Raw genomic sequence first — 23,993 nt, 5'->3', positions numbered from 1 at the left:
CTGTTAGGATGTGAAAAAGGCAACATCCAAGTTACTCTAAGTCATTGTTGAGCCGGGCTGTAACCTCAAAGGTCTTGGGGAAGGTATTGTTGCGGACCGGGTATTGGTTGCGAGCACGACCGCGAGGTGGGGCGGTAGGGTCAACTCTCCCGAACACCCGCACTCTAGATTGTACCTCTCGGAAAACTCCGACAGGTACGGGTCCCTTACCGGACCGTGAATAGTCAATAATTCCACCACGTGGTACAGGGTTATTTGCCCATCTTCAAAATACCTAGAGATCCACGTGGCGAGTTACCGAGTATTCACACCCTCGACGGCACCCCTACGAGTCGATCCGTTAGCGTGCCCGACTCATGCGCAACCCGAGCGGATGGTTGCCGAAGTTTCGTCGGTCCAAATGTAAATTTACAGCGGCAACAGCCTTTGTAATTCAACAACATTTGCCATGCTAAGCCAATGGAAGAAACACAGAAGCGAGCTGCACATTTGACAAATGTATTTATTTATAATGGAGGAAAGGGGGGAGCACACAAGAAGCAGAGTTATCCAACTATAGAGATGCAAGTACGTACAGCAAAGAGCACTTATACATTTCCTACTTACAGACGGGCCCACACAGACGCACAGCCAAAGAAACGGACACAAAATGGTCTTCATTATCCCTTCAACTCGGAGGGAAGTCAAGCTGAAGGACGAGAACGTCGCAGGCTACCTGGCCGCGTGCGCGCAGCTCGACGTCCACACGTTCCTGAAGCACCAGTCAGAACGAACGGATCAAGGGCAGCCAGACACAGACCATGCCAGCCACGAGACGAGATGCCTTTCACCCAGCCTCGAGAGATGCGTTTTGAACGGGCGCGAATTCTTCCTCTCTCGCTTGAGCAGATCCACCTCGAGAGATGCGGTTTCAACGGGCACGAATTCTTCCTCTCTCGCTCGAGCAGATCCACCTCGAGAGATGCGGTTTCAACGGGCGCAAATTCTTCCTCTCTATCGCTCGAGCAGATCCCCTCGAGAGATGCGGTTTCAACGGGCGCAAATTCTTCCTCTCTCGCTCAAGCAGATCCACCCGATCCTTCGCTCTCTCTTCCTTTTTATCGCTCTCGGGTGCGGTCCGCTCAGACATAGACCAATCTCGGACGCGGTTCGCTCAGGCATGGCCCATCCTCAGTGGGTGGGACATGATGCATCAGTAACAGTAACAGTAAATCAGTTACAATATTGTTACGGCTGTGGAAATTCGCACAACACCATATAGGTCCTTAGTTCAGTTATGCCGATAAGTCCGTGTTCAGTTAGATTTCCCCACCGTTTTTAATGGGATTTGTTCGTATCACCCGGGCTGTGATCTTTGAGTTAGCCGTTTTTCTTTACCATCGTTATTTTGGACCAACCACGATCAACACCAACCACGATCGCCTCAACCACCAACCACGATAAACACCAACCACGATAAACACCAACCACGATCGCCTCAACCACCAACCACAACAACCACACTGCCTCAAACACCACCGTGTTTTCTACCTCGGCACACGGTTGCCAGAGGTGGGCCTTCGTTGAGGGAAAGCAGGCGGCCCCCGTTCCCCCCTCCCCCGAACGAATGGCGTCTCCACGGTGGATTTATAGGCGTGAGGAGAAAGACAACTACCACAGCGGCGCACATCCCTAATTTGGCGGGAAAACACTTCCTTCTGGAAGTTTCCCGCATGTTCTGGAAGGAAGGGTGGGAGTTGAGAAGGGGTGGGGCATGGGTATAAAGCGGAGGAACGTGAGCTCGGAAAAGAAGAGTGGGAGAGTCGTGACAGTTGACACGAGGATCAAGAACGAGGTGGCAGGATCGTGTGCGCTGAGGGGATTGTGAGGAGGGCGCTCTGAATCGCGCCCTCGTTCGCAGGGTCGTCGAGGAAGAGACGCCAGCGGTGAAGGGTGCGTCTGGAGAACGGAGCCCAAGACTTCACCACACGGTCACGTTCTCCTTCTTTCTTTTAGGGCTTTTGTGTGAATGTTGTGGCGCCATGTCCCACAAGTAGAACTGTGCAAGTGCTTGTAAATAAAAATAATAAAAATAATAATAATAATAATAATAATAAACAGTTGTAGTTCTTCTTGTCTGTGCTTTTCTTTGCCTTGCATAAATGCATACATGCTATGGTAATAAATGTCCTTGTGTGATGTGTTAACCCGTTCGTTGTGTCCTCTTTCCCCAATTGAACTGCTATCTTGCTTTCGGAATAATAGTGGGCTTTTTAATAGCCGATAAAAGAATTGGGTGCAGCGAGGTCTCGTGATAATACACCGCTCGGTTATCCCAGAATGGAACGAACTGCTTAAGCGGTTCGTGTCCAAGCAGGCCTCCCTGAGATACAGTCTCTCGGTAGGCTGCCCGCGCAAAGCTACAACCGAATACGCGTACACACGGCAACACTTAAAACAATACTACTTGAACCAGACTGGCGCCACCCACGGACATTCACACCAAAACCCCAAAGAAAAGAAAGAAAGAAGTCGCGACTTCCCTTTTGTGTCTGGTGAGTCCCTCTCCCGCGACAGTCAGCGTGGTCGCGCCTGGCCCCGAACTCTCTCGCGGCCGGCGAACCCTCTCCGGCACTCCCCGTCCGGACGCACAGGTCCACCTCGCAACGGGCGCTGCCGCGTCTCCCGTCCGTGCCTTTGTGACAGGGCCGCTCGCCAAGGCGCGGGCGCAGGACCTCTTCCCGAAGACCAACCAGACCACCAGCCAAGACGACAAAGAAGAGGCGGAGGTGGAAGTGCTGATGCGCCTGCCCATGTCAGTCTTTTATCGCGCGGGGCTCTGCCCTTCACCCCGCCCCATTCTCGGCTCCACCTTCCTTCGAGAGGGTTCCCGAAAAGGGCGTTCCCTCACGCTTTTCCTCCACCCCGCTCCATGCGGGGGCCGGGAGTTAGTTTTTGGCTCTGGGCCAAAGAATTATTCCCCCAAAAAGAGGCCCCTCCTTTACATGACCTCTGACCTTTGACCTGCATCGCCCCTCCCCCACTCCAAAGCGTGGGGAAGTCAGACGGGAAAACCTGCGCATCCTCGCAGTTCCCTCCTTTGCGCCTTTGTTTGCCGTTCGGAAGCAGACGTAATGGCGAAGATGTGGTGGCTTAGATGGTGGCGGTGGCATGGTTGCAGTGTGGTTGGCACTGTGATGGGGGCTGACGTGGTTGTTGAAATGTTGTGTTTGAAATAAAAAGATAGAAAAAGAAAAACGCCTAACTCAAAGGATCGCAGCCCGAATGGATCACAAATTCCCTCTATACAACGGGTTTGGGCTTACTGCACATGTGCCTATGAAGATATCTCACCTGAGGGTCCTGAATGGTGGGTTGCGAATTTCCACAGCCATAACACTACCCCCTCCCCTTTTTACATACTCGTCCCGAGTCGGCAAATTCTTGTGTGCCATCATGTGTAGTTCTCCCCTAGTACGTTTTGCCTTCGGATCCCTGAGTGCGACATTCATGGTATTCGTGTCCCCAAAATAAATAACCTGAGGGCTGAGTAACTAACTAAACAAACGCACTCACTCAGACGACTTAAATAAAATTGCCGGCGCTAAGACAGACATGCCGGGGGCGCAAAACACATTTACAATTCACAACTTAACCTTAACTTACAAATTTTACACTAAACGATGGCCCAGGATCAATGGACTCTGCAAAGAGAAAGCAGTTTGCAGGGAGCCAGGCTGCACACATGCAGTCTCTGACTCAGCAATGCAGGTGACAGGGAACGTGGCCGGCTGCTCACACGCAGTCCAAGGCCTCCCCCTTTTAAAATAAACACAGTGAACCACAACGGTGCATGGGCTGCACAAACGCAGTCTCCATGCCAGCTCAAGTGGCACACGCAATGAGCACAACGGATGGATGGATGGATGGATGGATGGATGGATGGATGAATGCAAACAAACGGTGCACGGGCTGCTGGTGCAGGCCCGTGTTGTAGCTGCCAACAGGGCAGTTCTTGCAGCTCGCAAACTGTTGCTTTCCAATGATCCCGGCGCACATGGAAATGAACAGGGGGGGGGGGGGGAATCAAAACAGGACGGGGCAAAATGGACGAGGGCAGTAGGTATGGCATGGCAAAGGCAGGCAGACAAGGCATGGCATGACAAGGCCGCTGTAGCAAACAGCCGGCAGATGATCGACCGGCACAGGCCTTGAAGCAAAAACAGCTGCAGACGAAGATGGCCAGCCTCTCGCCGTGTCGTGCAGGTTGGTGGAGGGAGTGCGGAGGTGCTGGCCACTCGGAAAGCGGGCTCGGACCTACCTACCTGCCTCCCTCCCAACCTATCGCCTTTGCCTGTCACTGTCCATTCCCCCTCCCTTAATTTGTCAAACCCAATTTAGCCCAAACTTATTTTTTTTGTTGTTTTTATTTTCATCCTCACTTCCCCACTATAATCCTCCCCTAACCCCCTTTACTGTCTTTGTTCAGCTAACCTATCGTCCCCGAGCCTACTCCCAACCCCAACATTCCCTTCCCGGTGGGGAATAAGGGAGAGCTAGCGTCCTGTGTCGAGGCCCAACTCAAGCCTCAGGATGGCATCCCCAGACTTCAGCGATCTTAACCACAAAGTGGGTCCAGCGGCACACAACGAGAGCGAAGGGATGGATGGTGCGGAGGGGTACACTTCCTAATCTACCCTAACAATTACCTTTAAACTTCCCCGGGGCTTTCAACAAGTGCCTCTCGCTTAATCTACTGGTTCTAACAACCCAGATTCCCGTCGCCTGTGTTGGTGTCCTCACAATTTTGGGCCTCGTCCCCCAATTTTCTTTCCGTGCCCTCATACGGTCTCACGGCTGGGACGCGTGGCTCCCTTGGCAGGCACGACCCTCTGCCGATTCTCCGATGATGGCACCCCCGGGCACTACACTGCCTCCGAGCTCCCAAAACACCGGGGAGTGCTCTCCCTGGCGACTCCCCTGAAACGCTCACGTGGCAGGCTGGCACCCTGGGCCCCTTCCCTGGGTGCCCGTGCCCAATGCACTGCCCACGTGGCCAATGGCGCCCCGGGCCCCCATATCATATGGGGCGCACCCGTGCCCACTACGCTATCCCGGCCCCCAATGGGCCCTTGGCCTACCGCGACCGACTAGCCCGGTGCGCGGGGTACCCACTCAGCGATACTCACCTTTCGCAGCCACGCTCCCAGCCTACCAACAGGGCTCCTGCACCCCTCCAAACAGGTTTCGAGCCTACACTCCCACCAACAGCAAAACGACCTCGATTTTCAAATTTAACTAACCCAGCTACCTCACTTTACACTGACCCGGGGTCCCTTGGGTGGGAGTCACTCCTCCCCCCAATCACTCATCGCACCATGCATTCCACATTCGCTCCACAAACACAGACCCGCTGGCCTCACTCACTCATCATGTACATGTTTCCACGTCACACCCCACAACTCACCACTGAATCTCTGCCATCCTTCTAACTACCTCCCCTAACTAACTCGTGCTCCCAAATCATCCCTAAAACTAGTAGCACGTTCCTTTTAATCTACATAGCTAACCTACGTCCCCTCTACACATTCAAAGTCTGTCTTTGTCCTCAAATCCAAAAATCACTTTCCCAACCTAAATCTCAACTACAATCCCTCTAACTAATCCATTCCACGGGCCCATGAGGACTTACCCCTGCCCCATGAAGCCGGTCAAGCTAAGCTTACCCTTTCCCCTAACTAGTGTCATCCTGTGCCCTGGCCAAGGGGGTCTTCCACCCCTTGCCCAGGGAATCCTGTTCACCCAAAAGCGAGGCTTGTTATTTTTTTTTTTCCCTCGCGCAGCACCAGCGCGGCAACTCACAACATGCGCACCAGCGCGGCAATTCAGCCACGCACCTTTGGCGTGACGTCATGGCAGCTGTTCGCGTCCCTTATCCCTCTTGAACGGTACCACCTGGCAGGGATTCACCCTCCTGCCGGATTCCAACCATACACGCAGCCATGACGTCACCCGGCGCATTTAAAAAAAAAAAAAACACAAGCCTTGCGTCTCGAGGGGTTCCCCACACGAACACATGCTCTCTGCCCCTTTGGAGCTTCACACACCCGCCCGCGTGGAGAACACGTCCGGTCCAAATCCGTTTACCTGCCTAAACTTTGTCCGTCGCGGGATCGGCAACATTCACCGCTGGCGTTTCCGGACCGGGTTTCACTCCCGCAAGCGAGCACGTGGGGGCCTCGTGCGTTGCACAGCACGGACCTCGCGCTCGATGCTGGGTGAACCCGGCACGGTCCTCAAAATAGCTACGGCCGCTACCCGGCCCTTGTCTCTCTGTCGCCGTCTCCGTCGCCATTCAACCCACACACTCCTGTGTGTTACGACACTCACACACCATTCCATCACACTCACCCCGGGAGACGCGGCTGCGTGCTCCCGCATGCCCGTCATCTCCCTCACATACCGCTCTCTCACACACACTGTCTCCCTCACACTTAGCCGCTCACTCACTCGTGCCATTTCCCTCACACACCATACCACTCACACACGTGGGGGCACTCACCCGCGGTGTCTCACTCACACACGGCTGTTCACACACGCGTGCCGATTCCTGCGCGCACGTGGTCTCTTCCACCTGCGGTGCCCCTCCACACACGGCGTGCTGGGAAGCACGCTCTCCGGCACACTCGCGACCACACCACTCACACACGGGGTCGCTTCCACACACGGGGGTGCACTCACCTTGCATCGAACACACCAGGACATTCACGCTCGGGACAATCACGCAGGGGACTCGCGCTACCACAAGGGGTTCCGGGGTCTCTATACCCCCCAAGCTGCATGTGCACCTGTTCACAGCACTCGCCCCCTCGAACTCGCTCGACACGACCGAACCCACCTGGTCGTGATTCGCCTCAAGGGAGCATAGCGTCTCCCTCCGTTCCCGAAGGAGGCTGTCCAGCTGCTTGCACCGGGTCACTAGACAGTCTGCCAGCTCACCCCCATTAAGCCTCGCTAAGTGTGTGTGTGTGTGTGTGTGTGTGTGTGTGTGTGTGTGTGTGTGTGTGTGTGTGTGTGTGTGTGTGTGTGTGTGTGTGTGTGTGTGTGTGTGTGTGTGTGTGTGTGTGTGTGTGTTTTCCGTTCCTTTAACCCCGTCTTTATCATGCAGTCTCTTCTCTATGTTTCCTGTCTCCCGCGTCTCGAAACATTTTTTCTCCTTGTTCCTTATTTCTGTCCATTCGAGTCGTTCTTCCTCTCTGAGCACCATTAGCTGTTCGTTCTCTCTCCAGAGTTTTTCCATCTCCGTGGACTCAAATTTTGCTCTCCCCTCGAGCTGGTTAATTTCAAACTCGTATAGTTTGTGTTTTCTCTCCCACTGTTCCTCATGCTTCTCAGCCTCCAATCTCATAGTTTCTTTCAATTGGCTTAGTTCTTTTTCCTGTTTCGTTAGTTGTTCTTTCATTATCTCTGCATACCTCAACCTTGCTTTCTTTTTTAATTGTTCTTGTCTTTCTTTTTTTAATTTCTTTCACTCCCTGTACCTCATTCTCCAATCTCATAGTTTCCTTCAATTGATTGATTTCTTTTTCCTGTTTCAGTCGTTGCTCTTCAATTATCTCTGCATACCTCAACCTTGCTTTCTTTTTTAATTGTTCTTGTCTTTCTTTTTTAATTTCTTTCACTCCCTGTACCTCATTCTCCAATCTCATAGTTTCCTTCAAGTGATTGATTTCTTTTTCCTGTTTCAGTCGTTGCTCTTCCATTATCTCTGCATACCTCAACCTTGCTTTCTTTTTTAATTGTTCTTGTCTTTCTTTTTTAATTTCTTTCACTCCCTGTACCTCATTCTCCAATCTCAGTTTCCTTCAATTGGTTAACCTCAAATTCATGTTCTTGTTGTTTTCTATGCCACTGTTCCTCTCGTTCTTCCTTCTCCAATCCCATTGTCTCCTTCAATTGACTGATTTCTCCTTCCTGCTTCATTCCTTGCTCCTTCACTTTATCCTCATACTCCAACCTATTTTTTTTCCTTTTGTCGTTCAGTTTCAAATTCATACTCTCAGTTTTCTATTCCACTGTCTTTCTTGTTCCTCACTCTGCCATCTGGTCTTGGCTTCCAGCTGTTCGATCTGTACAGTGTGGTTTCTTAACGTTTCATTCTCCGTTCTTGTTCTTTCTTCTCTCACCATCCTCAACTCGTTTTGCAATTCCGTCTCTTTGTTTTGGTATTTCTGTAACTCAGAAGCTCTCTTCCAATTCCTTTCTCATCTCCACACACTCCGACCTTGCTTTGGCTTCCAACTGTTTGATCTGCACAGTGTGTTTCCTCAACGTTTAATTTTCCGCTCTCTTCATCTCCTCTTTCAACATCCTTAGTTCGTTTTGTAATCCTCTCTCTTTGGTTTCGTGTTTCAGTATCTCAGAAGCTTTTTTCAATAGTTCCTCCCTCAATTTGCATGCTTCTTCACTCATTTCATCCCTTCTTTCCACTGCTTCCCTCCTCAATTCGTCCCTTTTTTTTTACTGTATTCCTTTAGCTTTTTTCTGCCATTCCTTTCCCATTCTTATCTCCCCTTCCAGGATTTCTTTTAAACTCGCCTGCCCTTACCTCTCGCTTCAGTAGTTCCAATTCCCCATCTTGTTTGCATTTTTCCTCTTCCAACTGTATTTCCCTCACTCTCACCTCTAGTTCTTTGAACCGCCTTGCTTCCTCCCCCAATAATTTTTCCATTAGTTGTTTTACTTCAAAGTCGTGCTCCTTTTGATTCTTTTCGAGCTCGGTTTTCCCTTCTTCCTCCAATTGTTTCCGAAGCCCGCCAATGTCCGGCGTAGGCGTGCTTGACCTCGCCTGCCATGCCCACGTGGTTTGAAACAGCCGTTGGGAGCACTCGCCTCCTGTCGCGCCATTCGCAGCGCCATAAATAGCCGCTCACTCCGTGCTGCGCTGAGGTGCGATCGCGCCGCCATTATGAGACTCAGCCCGCCGATAAAGTCCGTGCTCAGGATATGGGGTTGAGCTTCCCCACGGATTAACATTACAAGTACCGTCCCGGGCCATGGATTATACATATATACAGTTCTACCCCCAGCACCCACTCGCCTTGAGACGCCATCTTATTTCTCGTAAGGGATTAATTTGGCCTGCTCGTAATTTTGAGGGAATCGGGGGTCGCTCCTCTCACCCCTGAACCGATCCCCGTGAATTTAGCTGGAGACGGGAGAGTTTGTATCCCACTCCTGACACCAGTGTTGCGAATTTGCGCCCGCCGGCGTGTGGACGGCCACGTAACTCGAATTGCGGCACGTCGCCCACCGGACGGACAATTCTGTCGTGACCCTCTCGGAACAACGCCGGGAGCTAGTCACGGGTGGGGGTTTAACCCCACCACGACCGTGCCAATTGCCCACCCGCGCAGGATAGGGTCGCTCGCCAAATTTGATCTACCTAAGTACCTGCGCGGATGGTCGACTGAGCGATCGTACCACGCCACAGGCCCGACTCCGGACACAAACGACTTAAGCGGTCCGTTCCGGGATACAGTGATAACCGAGCGGTGTTATCGTCGGCCTTGACGGTTCAGATTATTTACCGGGATGTTGCACCCACTACGAACCCCTTTCCTTGATGCAAGATGGAGGGTCAATAAAAAAGGAAAAGAGACGAAGCAGAGCGGGAACAGTTCAATAAGCAAGCATTTTTATTCACACACACACAGACAAGCACGGAAGGCACACATTTACAGTCATACAGTAATGAAAAATGCACATATAGAAATTAAAACAAAAGAAACGATGCAGAGCTACAACCGAATACGCGTACACACTGCAACACTTAAAACAATACTACTTGAGCCAGACTGGCGCCACCCACGGACACACACCAAAACCCCAAAGAAAAGAAAGAAGTCGCGACTTCCCTTTTGTGTCTGGTGAGTCCCTCTCCCGCGACAGTCAGCGTGGTCGCGCCTGGCCCCGACCTCTCTCGCAGCCGGAGAACCCTCCCCAGCACTCCCCGTCCGGACGCACAGGTCCACCTCGCAACGGGCGCTGCCGCGTCTCCCGTCCGTGCCTTTGTGACAGGGCTGCTCGCCAAGGCGCGGGTGTAGGACCTCTTCCCGAAGACCAACCAGACCACCAGCCAAGACGACAAAGAAGAGGCGGAAGTGGAAGTGCTGATGCGCCCACCCATGTCAGTCTTTTATCGCGCGGGGCTCCGCCCCTTTCTCGGCTCCACCTTCCTTCGAGAGGGTTCCCGAAAAGGGCGTTCCCTCACGCTTTCCCTCCACCCCCGCTCCGTGCGGGGGCCGGGGGAGTCAGTTTTTGGCTCTGGGCCAGAGAATTATTCCCCCAAAAAGAGGCCCCTCCTTTACATGACCTCTGACCTTTGACCTGCATCGCCCCTCCCACACTCCAAAGCGCGGGGAAGTCAGACGGGAGAAACAGGCGGGAAAACCTGCGCATCTGCGCAGTTCCCTCCTTTGCGCCTTTGTTTGCCGTTCGGAAGCGGACATAGTGGCGAAGATGTGGTAGCGTAGATGGTGGCGGTGGCGTGGTTGCAGTGTGGTTATTGAAATGTTGTGTGTTTGAAATAAAAGATAGAAAATGAAAAACGCCTAACTCAAAGGATCGCAGCCCGAATGGATCACATAAATTCCATCTATACAACGGGTTTGGGCTAACTACACATGTACCTATGAAGATATCTCACCTGAGGGTCCTGAATGGTGGATTGCGAATTTCCACAGCCGTAACAATATATATGTAGATATATTGGGTGGTCGCTGCTGGACTCCCCTTATTCTCAGTTTTTCCGTCTGTATGTATGTCTGTATGTAGAGACCAGAGGAGTCAACCAATTTTGCGAAACTTGACAGGTAGGTTCATACCAGGATCTAGTTGTATGCTTTTGAGCACCGTTGCTATGGACGCCACCGTTGGGAAAGCGAAGGCAGGGTGAAGGGAGGGGAAAGAAGTGCAATGGGGAGGAGAGGGAAAGGAAAGGCAGTGTGAGGGGAGGGTCTGTCCGAACATAACCACTGTTCAGACACGTATAGAGATAAACACCGTCCAGACACGACCACCCTCCAGACACGTGCCGAGACAGAAAGAGAGGTGTAGGAGGATGCTGCACTTCATTAGATGGGGGTGGAGCAAGGATGGGACAAAGAGAGAGGGAGTGGCGGGAGTAGGGGTAGGGGAGTTCTCACAGGTGGAAAAATTTTGATTCTGTCTTTGAGAAAACACGTTAATATGGCGAACAGCTCAGAAATCGGGAGTTTTCAAATGTACTTTGCTTTGAAACTCAGAGATACTATTTCCAACCTTTGTAAACCACTGCACCGAGTCATATAAAATAACCAATTGCTTTCAAAATAGTCACAAGGACAAAGGAAAACATGATCGCTCATACGTTGCTGAGGTTAAAAATTAAAACCTCCAAGATTAGGGATGAAACTTTGCCACCATGGCACCCGCGTAACCAAACATGCAGGCATACACACCACACACACACACACACACACACACACACACACACACACACACACACACACACACACACACACACACACACACACACACACACACACACGGAAAGTCCCTAAATTACAGATCCAAATATACCCATGTGTGTGCCTTTACCTTTACCTTGTAGCAACTACCAACTGTACATCCTGATCGGGACACGAACAGTACTGGCGTCAACTGTAGATGGCTTGGCAAGCGGCTTAAACACTCAATCAAGTACTTCAATTAAATGGTTGGCAAGCGATAGCTATGTCCAAGTATTCAAACTGTGTCTAAATTGGACAATTGAACACTTTTTTTTTTTCGCAATCAGAACTGCTGCCAAATTCAAATCTGGAGCTTAAAAAATATATATATCAGAGTACCCACCCTGTGAGCGATTTTGTGACAAGCAGGCAACATGTTCTTCTGATGCATCCCTTTCCTTGGGTGGTGTCAAGGCAACGAATAATAATAACAACAACAACAACAACAACAACAACAACCTGGGTTAGGTGCATGAAGCAAAAACATACCTACAGCTTACAATTCAAAACACCTCATTGCACTGAAAAACGTGGGGACAGGAATACTGTACTGTAAATAGTGGAGACTTGTAATACCCTCCTCCACCTGGAGGCGGGGCTACACGATACACATTTACATGGAGAATTTGTTTCCTCCCCCTGCCCCCCCACCCCACCCCCAAGACTACCAGCAAAGAAAAAAACAACCCTATTTTCTTAATTGGGGTCATGCTGATCCTCTGTTGCAAGTCTGGATCTAAATGGCCAGGAACTGTAAGAGGAATAGCGCGACAAACAAACAAACCCACAAACATTGGTCTATGCCTCTATGAATTATAGTGAGAATTCTCGAGGTTATGGCATGTGCGGAAATGAAATAAAGCCACAAACGCTGGCGTCTCCGAGCATTTATAAGCATTGCAATGTACCCAACGATTCGTAGCTGCTTTGAACAGGCATTCGATGATACAAGGAGTGAGGAAAGTGAAAAAAAACAAAAACTTTATTATTAAGAAATTGTTGCAGCCTGTTCCAAGTCAAGGCATGGTTGAGCAGGCCAAAAACATGGCGGCTTCAGACCCCGGCGAGGTAACCCAGGATATGTCTCAAGACCCCAGAGAGCAAGGTGGCCGAGGTTGAATCTGATAAAGGATATAATTAAATAAGGCCATTAATTATCTTAAAAAGGGGTATATTAATTTACTCAATCACCCAATTTTCACTCATGCACTTCCTTGGAGGTCCATTAGCATACATGCAAAGTTGCAAACACACACACACATATATATATATATATATATATATATATATATATATATATATATATATATATATATATATATATATATATATATATATATATATATATATATATATATACACACACACATATATATATATATATATATATACACACACATATATATATATATATATATATATATATATATATATATATATATATATATATATATATATATATATATATATATATATATATATATATATATATATATATATATATATATATATATATATATATATATATATATATATATATACATATATCAATCTCTCTGTCGAGTGCAGCCTGTGGCAAAATAGTCACGAGGATATATATACTATGTCGCCGACGCTGACGGGAATATTAAGGAGAGTAAAGAGGAGGAAGGGAGACAGGAGGAAGAGAGCGAGGAGGGGTTGGGGGGTGAGGAAGGAGGAGGGAGCGAGTAGTTGGGGAGTGAGGAAGGAGGAGGGAGCAAGAAGGGGTTGGGGAATACAAAACCCCCTGAAGCAACATACAAAATTAATACTCTTTTTCCCTGCATAAAAGTTGCATCATTGATTGGGACATGGCTATGCTGCTGATGCAGTGTCCCCCTTACCAGTACAATGGTACTCATTTTGCCAACCTTGGAAGGATGACAGGCTGAGTCAACCTCCTGGTGTATCAATTCAGTGGCCAACGGGGATTGAACTCGGGACCCTAACCACTAAGCCAACACCAGGCTTATTAATCAATCAATCAACTGGAAGTGTCTCAGTGTTTACCAGAAAGGGAACTTCATTATAAAGAGGGCCTTTGTATTGTTTTGTGTGCTGGTGAATCCCTGTGTACATTCTTTGGTGGTTACATAAGAGGTAGTAAGGCATTTCTGGACACACACAGTTCCGGAGCGCGAGTGCGAGTGCGAGTGCGTGTGTTCCTCTTGTCAATCTCTCCTCTATTTTTCTGTCTACTTTGGGGTGAATCTTGCAAAAAGTTTTTGTAAGGTTCAGTTCGCTGTACCTGGATGGGTATAAGGGTGGAGGGGTCACAGCAGACACCCAATTCCTATCTAGGTTCCTCCTGATGACTCCGTATTTGTATATTTGGGTTCCTGATTACTACTTGGCAGAATTAGGCTTTTAAACAACACCCAATCTATATGTTCAATGGAATTAATGTTAAAAGATATTTTGTGGAAATAAATTGTGCACAAAATAAAACATTTTGTGAAAGATGTATTTCATGAAAACAATTCAAGATTTTTTTTTTTGTTACCGATTGCTAAGTCTGCACACATACAGGTAAATATACAGATGTTCCACCTCTCTATCAATCGTTATATCTATAAATAAATGCAAGTTGCACAATTGTGTCTGAATGGGGTAAACGTCATAACCACAACATGTATAATGCTGGATGATATCTCATTTAAGAGCACTTGGGTCAGGACAGTGCATGCAGAGGTCTAAAAATATCGATATTCATAAGATTTTGAGTTCTGTGCATTTTTGTTGCACACACAGGTGATGTGTAGGCTCAGTCGTTAGTTTGCACACCCACTGGAAATTTTTTTTTTTTTTTTAAACAACCATAAATTATTCAGTCAATTCTGTCCAATGAATAATTTCCTTTTCGTCCATTTACTTCAACGATAAAGCCAAGTCGTCTTCACAGTTTGAGGGCTTGAAGAAGAAACGGGCTGAGGACTCGAAGTCACATTTTACATTACGCAGAATTTCCATGGGTCCTTGCCATTATGCTGTCAAAGGACATTCCTGGCAAACTCTCAAAATACTCCACACTCTATTGGAAACAAATTACCTTTCAACAGCCCGGTGGAACAGAGTTATCTGCAGGTCAAATATACAACACAAATGGCTATTTATATTCTGTCAAACCTTGATAGCAACCTTTGTCTCAGGTGAGAAGGCCAACTCTTGCTATTTGACACCTGCAGTCTTTATCAAACTGAATTACTCCTTCATGATGTTCATCATATACTCGATACAAATTTACAATAATTTAGACATTTTAAAATAATTTTTCAACAAACTATTTTCACCGATTTAACGTACAATTGCACATTGAGAAAGTTGGCATGCAAAATACCTGGGGCCAATTACAACACCGATTGAAACCAAGGTCGCAATTCTCCAAAAATTATTCTTCATGGAACTTATCAGTGTAATCGACCCCATGTCTGGTTTTCATTTCTTCAGAATATGGCTTTTGTCAAACAATGTGACCTCTCTAGCACCAAAACCAAGTATTCCACTTTCAATCATATCTGATTTGATTAAAATAATAAAATAAAAAAATTTTAATTTGTCATCTCAAAAGCATGTAGATTTTCCCTGCATTTAAAATACCTGTGGCTATATCCACCTTAAATATTATTTCAAATAAAACTACTTATAAATAACTCGCATAATAACACTTTGGAAACTTAACCCATTCTTTCCACATTGGCAACCTCGCTTGGCCCCCATCAAGCATGTAATTCTCTAAATCTTAAACATGTATTTATTGCAGGGAATAACACGTCAAAAACTTTCAAGACCTAATTTGTCAAATAATTGGCATACTTCCAAATCCACACCTTTCGGTCCCTTGTGGTTTTCAGTTAGATCCTCAAACTGTGAGAAAATGTCAAGAGCCGTGAAATGAAAATTGAAGCACATGTCATACCTGTTCCAACACCTCGAGCTTGAGTTCCAGCTGATTGAGCACAACGTCGCCGCCCCAAAGCGACAGCTGCAAGTCAGATGGTTTCAAGTTCTTGATGTACCGATTCACATAAGACATCAAGATGGGTGTTACATACGTCTCCAACATTGTAGCTTCTCTCTGTACATGAACAAATGCACAGACAGTTCCAATGCTGGATGAGAAAAAAAACGTTTTACACAACATATTATACTGCAATTCAAGAAGGGTGTGTGTGCGCGTGTGCGTGTGCGTGTGCGTGTGCGTGTGTTCAACTTCTTTGCACTCCTGAACCACAAGAAGGAATGAGTTGAAATCTGGTAGTTATACTCAGGGGGTTCAAGCAAAGTTTTTCAGCAGGAAACAAAATGAATACTCTCGAGAGTTTAGGTTGGGGGAGGACCCCAAAGGTCTTTATATGGATATGTATGGCATAATTCCACTCCCCATGGGTATAAGAAATACACCAATTCTGGGGGAATTAACCCCTCCGTAAGAACAGGTACTTTGCTTGTTATTATCAATTAGGCAATTTTACCTGTCGCTTTGCTGATGAATTTAATAAAGACACAGCATGTTGTACTTCACAAACATTCTGCTCTATTCACTCTATAATTTGCCAGAGATCATCCATCTTCTATCTGCTTGGAAGTCAGCCAACATCACTTTCATTAACAAAATTTGCTGCTTATATCTGTAAATGGCTTGAGCAAAAATCACTTCCACCTCGCTGCAAAGCTCAATATTCAATGCTTTTGTTTGAACCTCCGCTTAAAATGAGTGAAATGAAATATTTTGAATTATTCTCACTCAGATTTCAACATCATCAAGTTGTTTAAACTTTTTTTACTCAAGAGGAGGATTTGTAATGCTGGATACCACTGTGTGGTGCTACACAATACATATTTACAGAGAGAATTGGGGTCTTCATCCCACCCTGAACCGCCACAAATATGCTACCTGAACAGAAACCATACTTGGGGTGCCCTGAAGCAACATATACAAAATTTGGTTTGATTTGGTTGAGTAGTTATTTTGTTTTCGAAGCATATATAAACAAACAAACAAGGACTGGATATAACTCAACATTGAAAGACCATTTTCATTCAGAGGGGCTTTTGTTTCAAATCTTGCTTTAGTGTTTTTTTTTTGTACACAGTCGAGGCTCGTGGAAGAGCTAGTAGTAGAACACTGAATGGATCAGGATGGAGAGAGAGAGAGAGAGAGAGAGAGAGAGAGAGAGAGAGAGAGAGAGAGAGAGAGAGAGAGAGAGAGAGAGAGAGAGAGAGAGAGAGAGAGAGAGAGAGAGAGAGAGAGAGAGAGAGAGAGAGAGAGAGAGAGAGAGAGAGAGAGAGAGAGAGAGAGAGAGAGAGAGAGAGAGAGAGAGAGAGAGAGAGAGAGAGAGAGAGAGAGAGAGAGAGAGAGAGAGAGAGAGAGAGAGAGAGAGAGAGAGAGAGAGAGAGAGAGAGAGAGAGAGAGAGAGAGAGAGAGAGAGAGAGAGAGAGAGAGAGAGAGAGAGAGAGAGAGAGAGAGAGAGAGAGAGAGAGAGAGAGAGAGAGAGAGAGAGACACACACCAACAGCAAAGTTGAAAGCCAATATAGAGGGAGACTTGGACAAATAATGGCTGTGGGGAGGAATGGGGAGCAGGAGAGGATGCATGGACGTGAACAAGATGGAAACAGAACAAAACTCTTGGGAGTGAAAACTGGAAATTTGGAAGGAGGAGGGATTTGGGTGGGGTGGGGTTAACTAGGGTCAAAAAGATCATGGTTTTGGATTGTGGCAAATTGCTATGTTGAAGACCTGGAAGGAAGAATGACATTGAAGAGAATGTGGAATTTGGTTCCACAGGCAGGAGAAAAGAGGAACAAATGAGTGATGGTGAGCAGTGCTCCTGGATTTAGGTCGTTTCATCAGAATGGGGTTGATGGTGGACCGTGTGCCCTGCAGAAACCTGAGCGGGACAAAGCACAGAAAGAATAGAGGGGGGAGGACCAGAAAGGAGGCGGTAGAAGACAGAGACCACCGACCTGTCTGCGATGGCAAAGTGATAGGCCCATAGACTCAGCTTCATTGTGAGAGATTCCAATAATCTTGAAGGGCTTGGTTTCCATGGCATCAAGCTGAGCAAGGTGTGAGGCAGGGGAGTCAGCACAGAGGGGAGAGCAGTACTCCATCAAGCTGCAGATGAAGGCCTTGTCAGTGGAAAAGAGTTCGGATGTACCAAGGAAGGATTTTGTACGACGGTAGATGCCCAGTCGGTGGTTGGCTTTGGAGGACAACTTTTATATGTGGTTTGTCCAAGAAAGAAGTGTATTGTTAGAGTTCCCTTTCAAGGAACTTCAACACAGGAGGCCATTAGGCCCATCAATCCTGCACAATGGTTGCCAACCTGTGGTTGTTTGGCTGTGCTATCTATTTTTATTGAAGTTGAACGTCAAGCATGGAAACATAACATACCATTTTTTAAGTCTTTGGTATTGATCGGCCGGGTACCCAGCAGACGATCTAACCATTACGCCACCGAATCTGGTTCGATTTTGATGGTTTGCATCGATACGTTTATGGTTCTTGCTAAACTCCTTTCATGATGACTCAGTACAACAAGATTCCTTAGCCAGTGCCAGGCACTCAAAGTTGTGTCACAGTCTTTTATGATCATTAGCCAACATGGAGTACAACACTGCCATGGGGTAAATGTAACATTATCATCTCCCACTGAAAGATTTCCTGGTAATTACTCAACCTTGTGCCCACATATTGACAGACACCCAGACCCTGGATCAACTTGCACAATAAATCAAAATACAAACAAGGAGGCAAAGCAAATAAAGAAACAAGACCTATGCTGGCCAGTCATAATCTCGTAATGACCCTTACAAACTGCCATTCATTAGCCTTGCTCATTTCAAAGAGAGAAGAGGCCATTGTAATCAGTCCGTGTGGAAGCTTGTTTAATATAGATTGTTCATTCTCAGATATACAGTAATCTATAATGTAAATACCCTGGAAAGACTGCATTGCTAAATGCTAAATCATGTTTCAAGTTATTTTCAAGCAAATTTAAATGACACTGCAGTTAACCTGAACCCAAGTTCACAATAAACATTGAGAATAAATTACAGTAACGAGGGGTTGCATCACAGATTTGAAAAAAATTTTGAGTATCAAGTTTATATATTTTTTTTGATACACAGAATGTACTTGTACTATGGTTGGCTTGTTTGGTGTTCTAAACTAAATCTTTGCTGGCAGAATGGCCTCGACTCGAAGTAGGCGTACTCACCACTGAGCTGTCGAGCCTGGATTCTAATCTCGGCACATCTATAAACTGAATTCCTGGTGTTTTGCAGGCAAGGCGAATCATCAATATGTGCGCCGTCCCTCAGATAGACATTAAACTGGGCATCCCATCTACTAGTACAAGTTGGTGGAGGTTGAAGATCCCAACGTATCTTTCACAAAAAGTCGGCGAGCTATCACTAGTACCATGTCCAGATTCCAAATTCTTGCTTTAACCGACAAGGGGCATTGCAACAGCAGCACAGTCACGTTTTTGGCAATGATGCAAAACAACTGCCACGTGCTGCCTGTGAAATAAAATGAATGATCTGAAGATCTGGCTCATCATGGGATAAACGGAGGTCGAAATACATTAGACAACGTTTGTCCGTTGTCGACTGATATCCTTGAAATGTATGTAAAAGTACACCAATGACTACCAACGTTTTTGTCCTGCATGCAATTTATGTGGACATGCATCCATAAGCCATGTAACAAAAATAGTAATAGATGAAAAAACAAAAGAATCCTGCTCACAGGATGTCCGTTCAAAACAGAAATAACTAGAGGGGGAGCACTCGGTAGAGTGCAAAACCTCCGCCGCCAATACTGCTGGGTCACTCAAGTGAACCTGATATCCTATTCATTCAATTTGATGTCAACAGTGCTCACAGAGTTATAGTTTGCAACTTTCCCTTTTACTTTTAACTTTTACATAATTAATTCGTCATAACGAGATTCCTTGAGACAGAAATTCATTTTACGTGGGTATATCCACCTGAAGTTCCAAAATCAGCCACAATTATAGTTTTGGCATGTTTTTTGTTGGAAATCACTTAAAACATGTAGAAATGAAAAAAAAAAAAAATCGAAATTTTGTTGAAAAAAAAGTTGCAAAAAAAAATATATATATTAAAAAAAATTTTCAAAATGGCCATATTGGATTTTGGACCGAGTCCAAAATCTCATGGCATGATCCTTGGACCATACCTAATCCCCCCACCAAGTTTCATCGAAATTTGTCGAGGAGTTTTTTTCCGTAATACTCTTCACAAACAAACAAACAAACAAACAAACAAGCAGTCATAGACTGGTACTTACGAAATCATTAACTTGAGCTCTGACCTTGTCCAATAAAAGCTGTCTCCAGAGAAGCTAGCGACGCAAACCAGAAGTTTATACAATGATTCTGTACCAAACCATCAAAATCGAATGTTTTGGATGTTTGACCTCACTGTGACCTTTGACCGATTTTGACCAAAATCTAATCAGCACGAGCCATCACCCTCCTGAATCACGTGGTGTAATTTGACATGGGAAGCTTCTTCCGTTAGCGTCATCTGCACCAAACCATCAAAAAAATCGAATATTTGACCGCACTGTGACCTTGACCTTTGACCGATTTTGACCAAAATCTAATCAGCACAAGCTATCACCCTCCTGAATCACGTGGTGTAATTTGACATTGGTAGCTTCTTCCGTTCTCGAGTTATCGTGCCTACAAACAAACACACAAACAAGCAGTCATAGACTTGTACTTACGAAATCGTCAACTTGACCTCTGACCTTGTCTAATAAAAGCTGTCTGGCGAGAAGGTAGCGACGCAAACCAGAAGTTTCTACGATGATTCTGTATCAAACCATCAAAAATCGTAGCGTCGACCGAAGCAAAAATCTCCATTTCTCCACGCAATTATACCTTAACGTAACTCAACGACGCGTCTGCTCGAGCGCACTGCATCATAGGACGACCCGTGACGCGTCGAGCGAAATATTTTTCATACAATCTTAAAACGTCTCCAAAACATCCAAAACAAAAAAAAAAACCAATGTCACCCGCAGGGTGACCCGTATCTTGCCAAAAGGTGACCACGTGTGACTTCTTTAAGGTCACACTGAGGTGAACAGAGCTGCTTTCCACCAGGAGCGACTCCTTGAGGAATATCTGCCTACGAGAGATTCCGATGAGAATCGTTTTCCAGAGTAACCATGAAAAATATGCTTTTGCCTCATAACGTCACCAAATGATGTCATAATGTCTCAAGCTTGACATATCTAGAAAGCACTCATCGAGGTGTTCAATTTGAGGTACTACACGATATAGTTCCTAAAACTTGAAAATTTGACCTTGGGGTCAAATATGTTTGACCTGAGGCGCTAACCATGAAGGTCAAGGCCAATCGCCACCAAAAATTAATCAGCTGAGTGCCAGACCATGAACTATATTCCCATGAAGTTTGAAGACGATCCGATCAAAATTACTCAAAAAAAATAAGGGTTTCGTCGACTCCCATGATTTGCAACAGTGACCTTACCTTCAAAATTTTGTGCACTGAAAGGGACCTCTATAGGCCTCTGATATGCGAAGTTACAAAAATTTCCAATGATAACTGTGCTCTGCAGAGTGATTTATACGTGATTAAAGACCAAAAAAAAACAAAAAAAAAACATGAAGGTCAAGGCCAATCGCCACCAAAATTTAATCAGCTGAGCGCCAGACCATGAACTATATTCCCATGAAGTTTGAAGACTATCCGATCAAAATTACTCAAAAAATAAGGGTTTCGTCGACTCCCCTGATTTGCGACAAAGTGACCTTGACCTTTGACCTTGACCTTTAAAATTTTGTGCACTGAAAGGGACCTCTTTTGGCCTCTGATATGTGAAGTTACAAAAATTTCCAATGATAACTGTGCTCTGCAGAATTTTTTATCCGAGATTACAGACAAACAAACAACAAAAAGAATAAAAAAAAAAATAAAAAAAAACATACAAGCTGACTAACATATCTTGCAAAAACTTAGTTTCGGCAAGATAACAAACAGAAACGGAAGTCATCAATATACTTACGAAATATTTAGATTTCGTAAGTAATAAAACGCACAAACAAACAAAAACGGAAGTCATTAATATACTTTATATACATTAATATACTTTATATACATTATATACATTAATCTTTAGATTTCGCAAGTAACAAACAAACAAACAGAAAGGGGTGAAAACAGTAACCTCCGATCTTCGATGGCGGAGGTGAACAAGAACGGCACTCGGAAGAGCACAAACCTCTACCACACTTAACGGTTTACGTTTTCTATCCCACTGATAGGCCAGATCTGCATCTAGACCATTCGTCCTTGTCACACACCAAAATCTAAATCGGCTTGTTCTTGTCACTTACCCAACTCATCCACAAAGTTTTGTTATAATCCGTCGACAATTTTTTGAGATATAAAACGAAGCTGTCAGACTCCACTCTTCATGAGGTATACGTTCCTGAAAAATGCCACGGATGTCAGGATCTGCACATCTTGGCGCATTGTTACTTACGAAATCTAAAGATTTCGCAAGTATATTGATGACTTCCGTCATCTGTTTGTGTGTTTGTTTGTTTGTAGGCACGATAACTCGAGAACGGAAGAAGCTGCAAATGTCAAATTACGGCACATGATTCAGGAGGGTGATGACTCGTGCTGATTATATTTTGGTAAAATTCTGTCAAAGGTCAAGGTCACAGTGAGGTCTAACATTCGATTTTTGATGGTTTGGGACAGAATCATCGTAGAAACTTCTGGTTTGCGTCGCTACCTTCTCAAGAGACAGCTTTTATTAGACAAGGTCAGAGGTCAAGTTGACGATTTCGTAAGTACCAGTATATGACTGCTTGTTTTTGCTTTTAATAAATGGTCGATTACACACAAGTTGGGCCTTAGTTATTTTATAACTTGGTTTACAGATCCGCCGACGGTATATTTGCCGAAATGAAATATAAATATAAAACACATTTTTAGCCTTTTCTTCTTCTTCTTCTTTCGGCTGGTCCCGTTCGGGGTCGCCACAGCGGATCATCCATATGATCCGCATCGTGATTTGGCACATGTTTTACGCCGGATGCCCTTCCTGACGCAACCCTGGTCGCCTCTTACGACACAGGGATATGGTATACCTATTTTAACCGGGGTATACACCGGCCCAGTACACTGGTACTCATTTCGCCGACATCAGAAGGATGACAGGCTGAGTTAACCTCCTGGTGTATTAATTCAGTGGCCGAACGGGGCTTGAACTCAGGACCTTTAGGATCCCAAGCCGCTGCCCTAACCACTGCGAACACCAGGCTACATTTTTAGCCTTTTATATTTATAAATTTTCCGCCAAAGGTATGAAAGTTTCAAAACCCGAAATGTAAACGTCGGCATTCATTTTCAAAATATAATTTCGCGCCCATGCACCTAAATGCCGAGTCACCTTTAACCAAACTGCGCAGTAGTCTTCGGTCATGGCGTCTGAGCAGTGGCCAGCGTGGTTCAGATAGACTGTGGTTTCTGGGGCGAAAATGATTGTTAAGAAGCATGTCAGCGGTATAAATTTGAGTGACTGTATTGGTGATTTAATAACGCAACATCTTGACGACGAATATTCTGGCCGAACTATTGCATCGATTCAGTGCAGCAGCAGGGATGTTTCGCAGGCTACTCTCGATCGTGCCGATTTTGTTTCCGTCGAAAGTTGTACACCGCTGTTTGTATTGAAAGATTTCAGTGCCAAGTATGTCAAAGTTTCCCTGTGAGATTCTGATATTCAGCCTTCAACGGACCAGAAATCAGCCTTTGATGCGCTCATGGGGATGGGGAGACGGTACGATCAGATGCCCGCTGAAAAGTAAGAGCTGGTTATGGCTCTGATTGACCGTTTTGAGCATGTTGACTCCGAGTAAACACCTTTTTTTTTAATCATATCCAGCAATATGCACTGGTGTGCACGCACACATCCATGACTTCGACAGTAATTTTCTCAGCATTGCTTCCATTTGTTTGATGATCCACCAGGTTTATATAAGAAAAACATGCCAGACCATATTGTAAAAACAAGTTTTAATCCTTTATTGTTTTTCACATCAGATGACACAGTGAACGGAATGTGGGCATCCTGCATTTGAATGGTCTTCCATCTTCAATGTTTTCTTCGACCCTCCTGGTCCGGGATTTATATTTATTTCCCCCCCCCCTCCTACCCTAGTCTTTTACATGGAACATCTGAAAAAAATCATAAAAATATATAATTTCTAAAAATTGAAATTATATTTATATTTCGACCTACCGACCCTACATTTTCGCTGAAGAACTGCGTAACCAAGTTATAAAATAACTAAGGCCTTAATAGAAGAATAATTACACAGAACAAATCAGGACACAACAATAACAAAGGGAACAGCAGAAGAAAG

The 23,993-nt window shown here is 45.7% G+C and overlaps 1 protein-coding gene across 4 annotated transcripts in view; it reads right to left on the bottom strand.

Annotated features, from left to right (window-relative positions):
• The window catches only part of VPS13B (vacuolar protein sorting 13 homolog B), a 616,840-nt gene that overhangs the window by 576,635 nt on the left and 16,212 nt on the right, over nucleotides 1-23,993 (bottom strand). For 3 of the 4 annotated variants that reach the window (XM_085896658.1, XM_085896654.1, XM_085896653.1), the window contains exon 2: nucleotides 15,469-15,627. In XM_085896658.1, the coding sequence (XP_085752784.1) occupies nucleotides 15,469-15,615 (147 nt within the window). In that variant the 5' untranslated portion in view covers nucleotides 15,616-15,627. Of the gene's footprint in view, nucleotides 1-11,874; nucleotides 11,930-15,468; nucleotides 15,628-23,993 lie in introns of those variants that run through there. The other variant, XM_085896655.1, reaches the window with a different exon arrangement.

The sequence above is a fragment of the Eptatretus burgeri genome, chromosome 9 (assembly GCF_056783735.1).
Source record: "Eptatretus burgeri isolate ZD-2024b chromosome 9, Ebu_testis_v1, whole genome shotgun sequence".
Classification (NCBI taxonomy): domain Eukaryota; kingdom Metazoa; phylum Chordata; class Myxini; order Myxiniformes; family Myxinidae; genus Eptatretus; species Eptatretus burgeri.
Note: the sequence above shows the minus strand (reverse complement) of the source record. Positions and strands in the feature narration are given on the sequence as shown.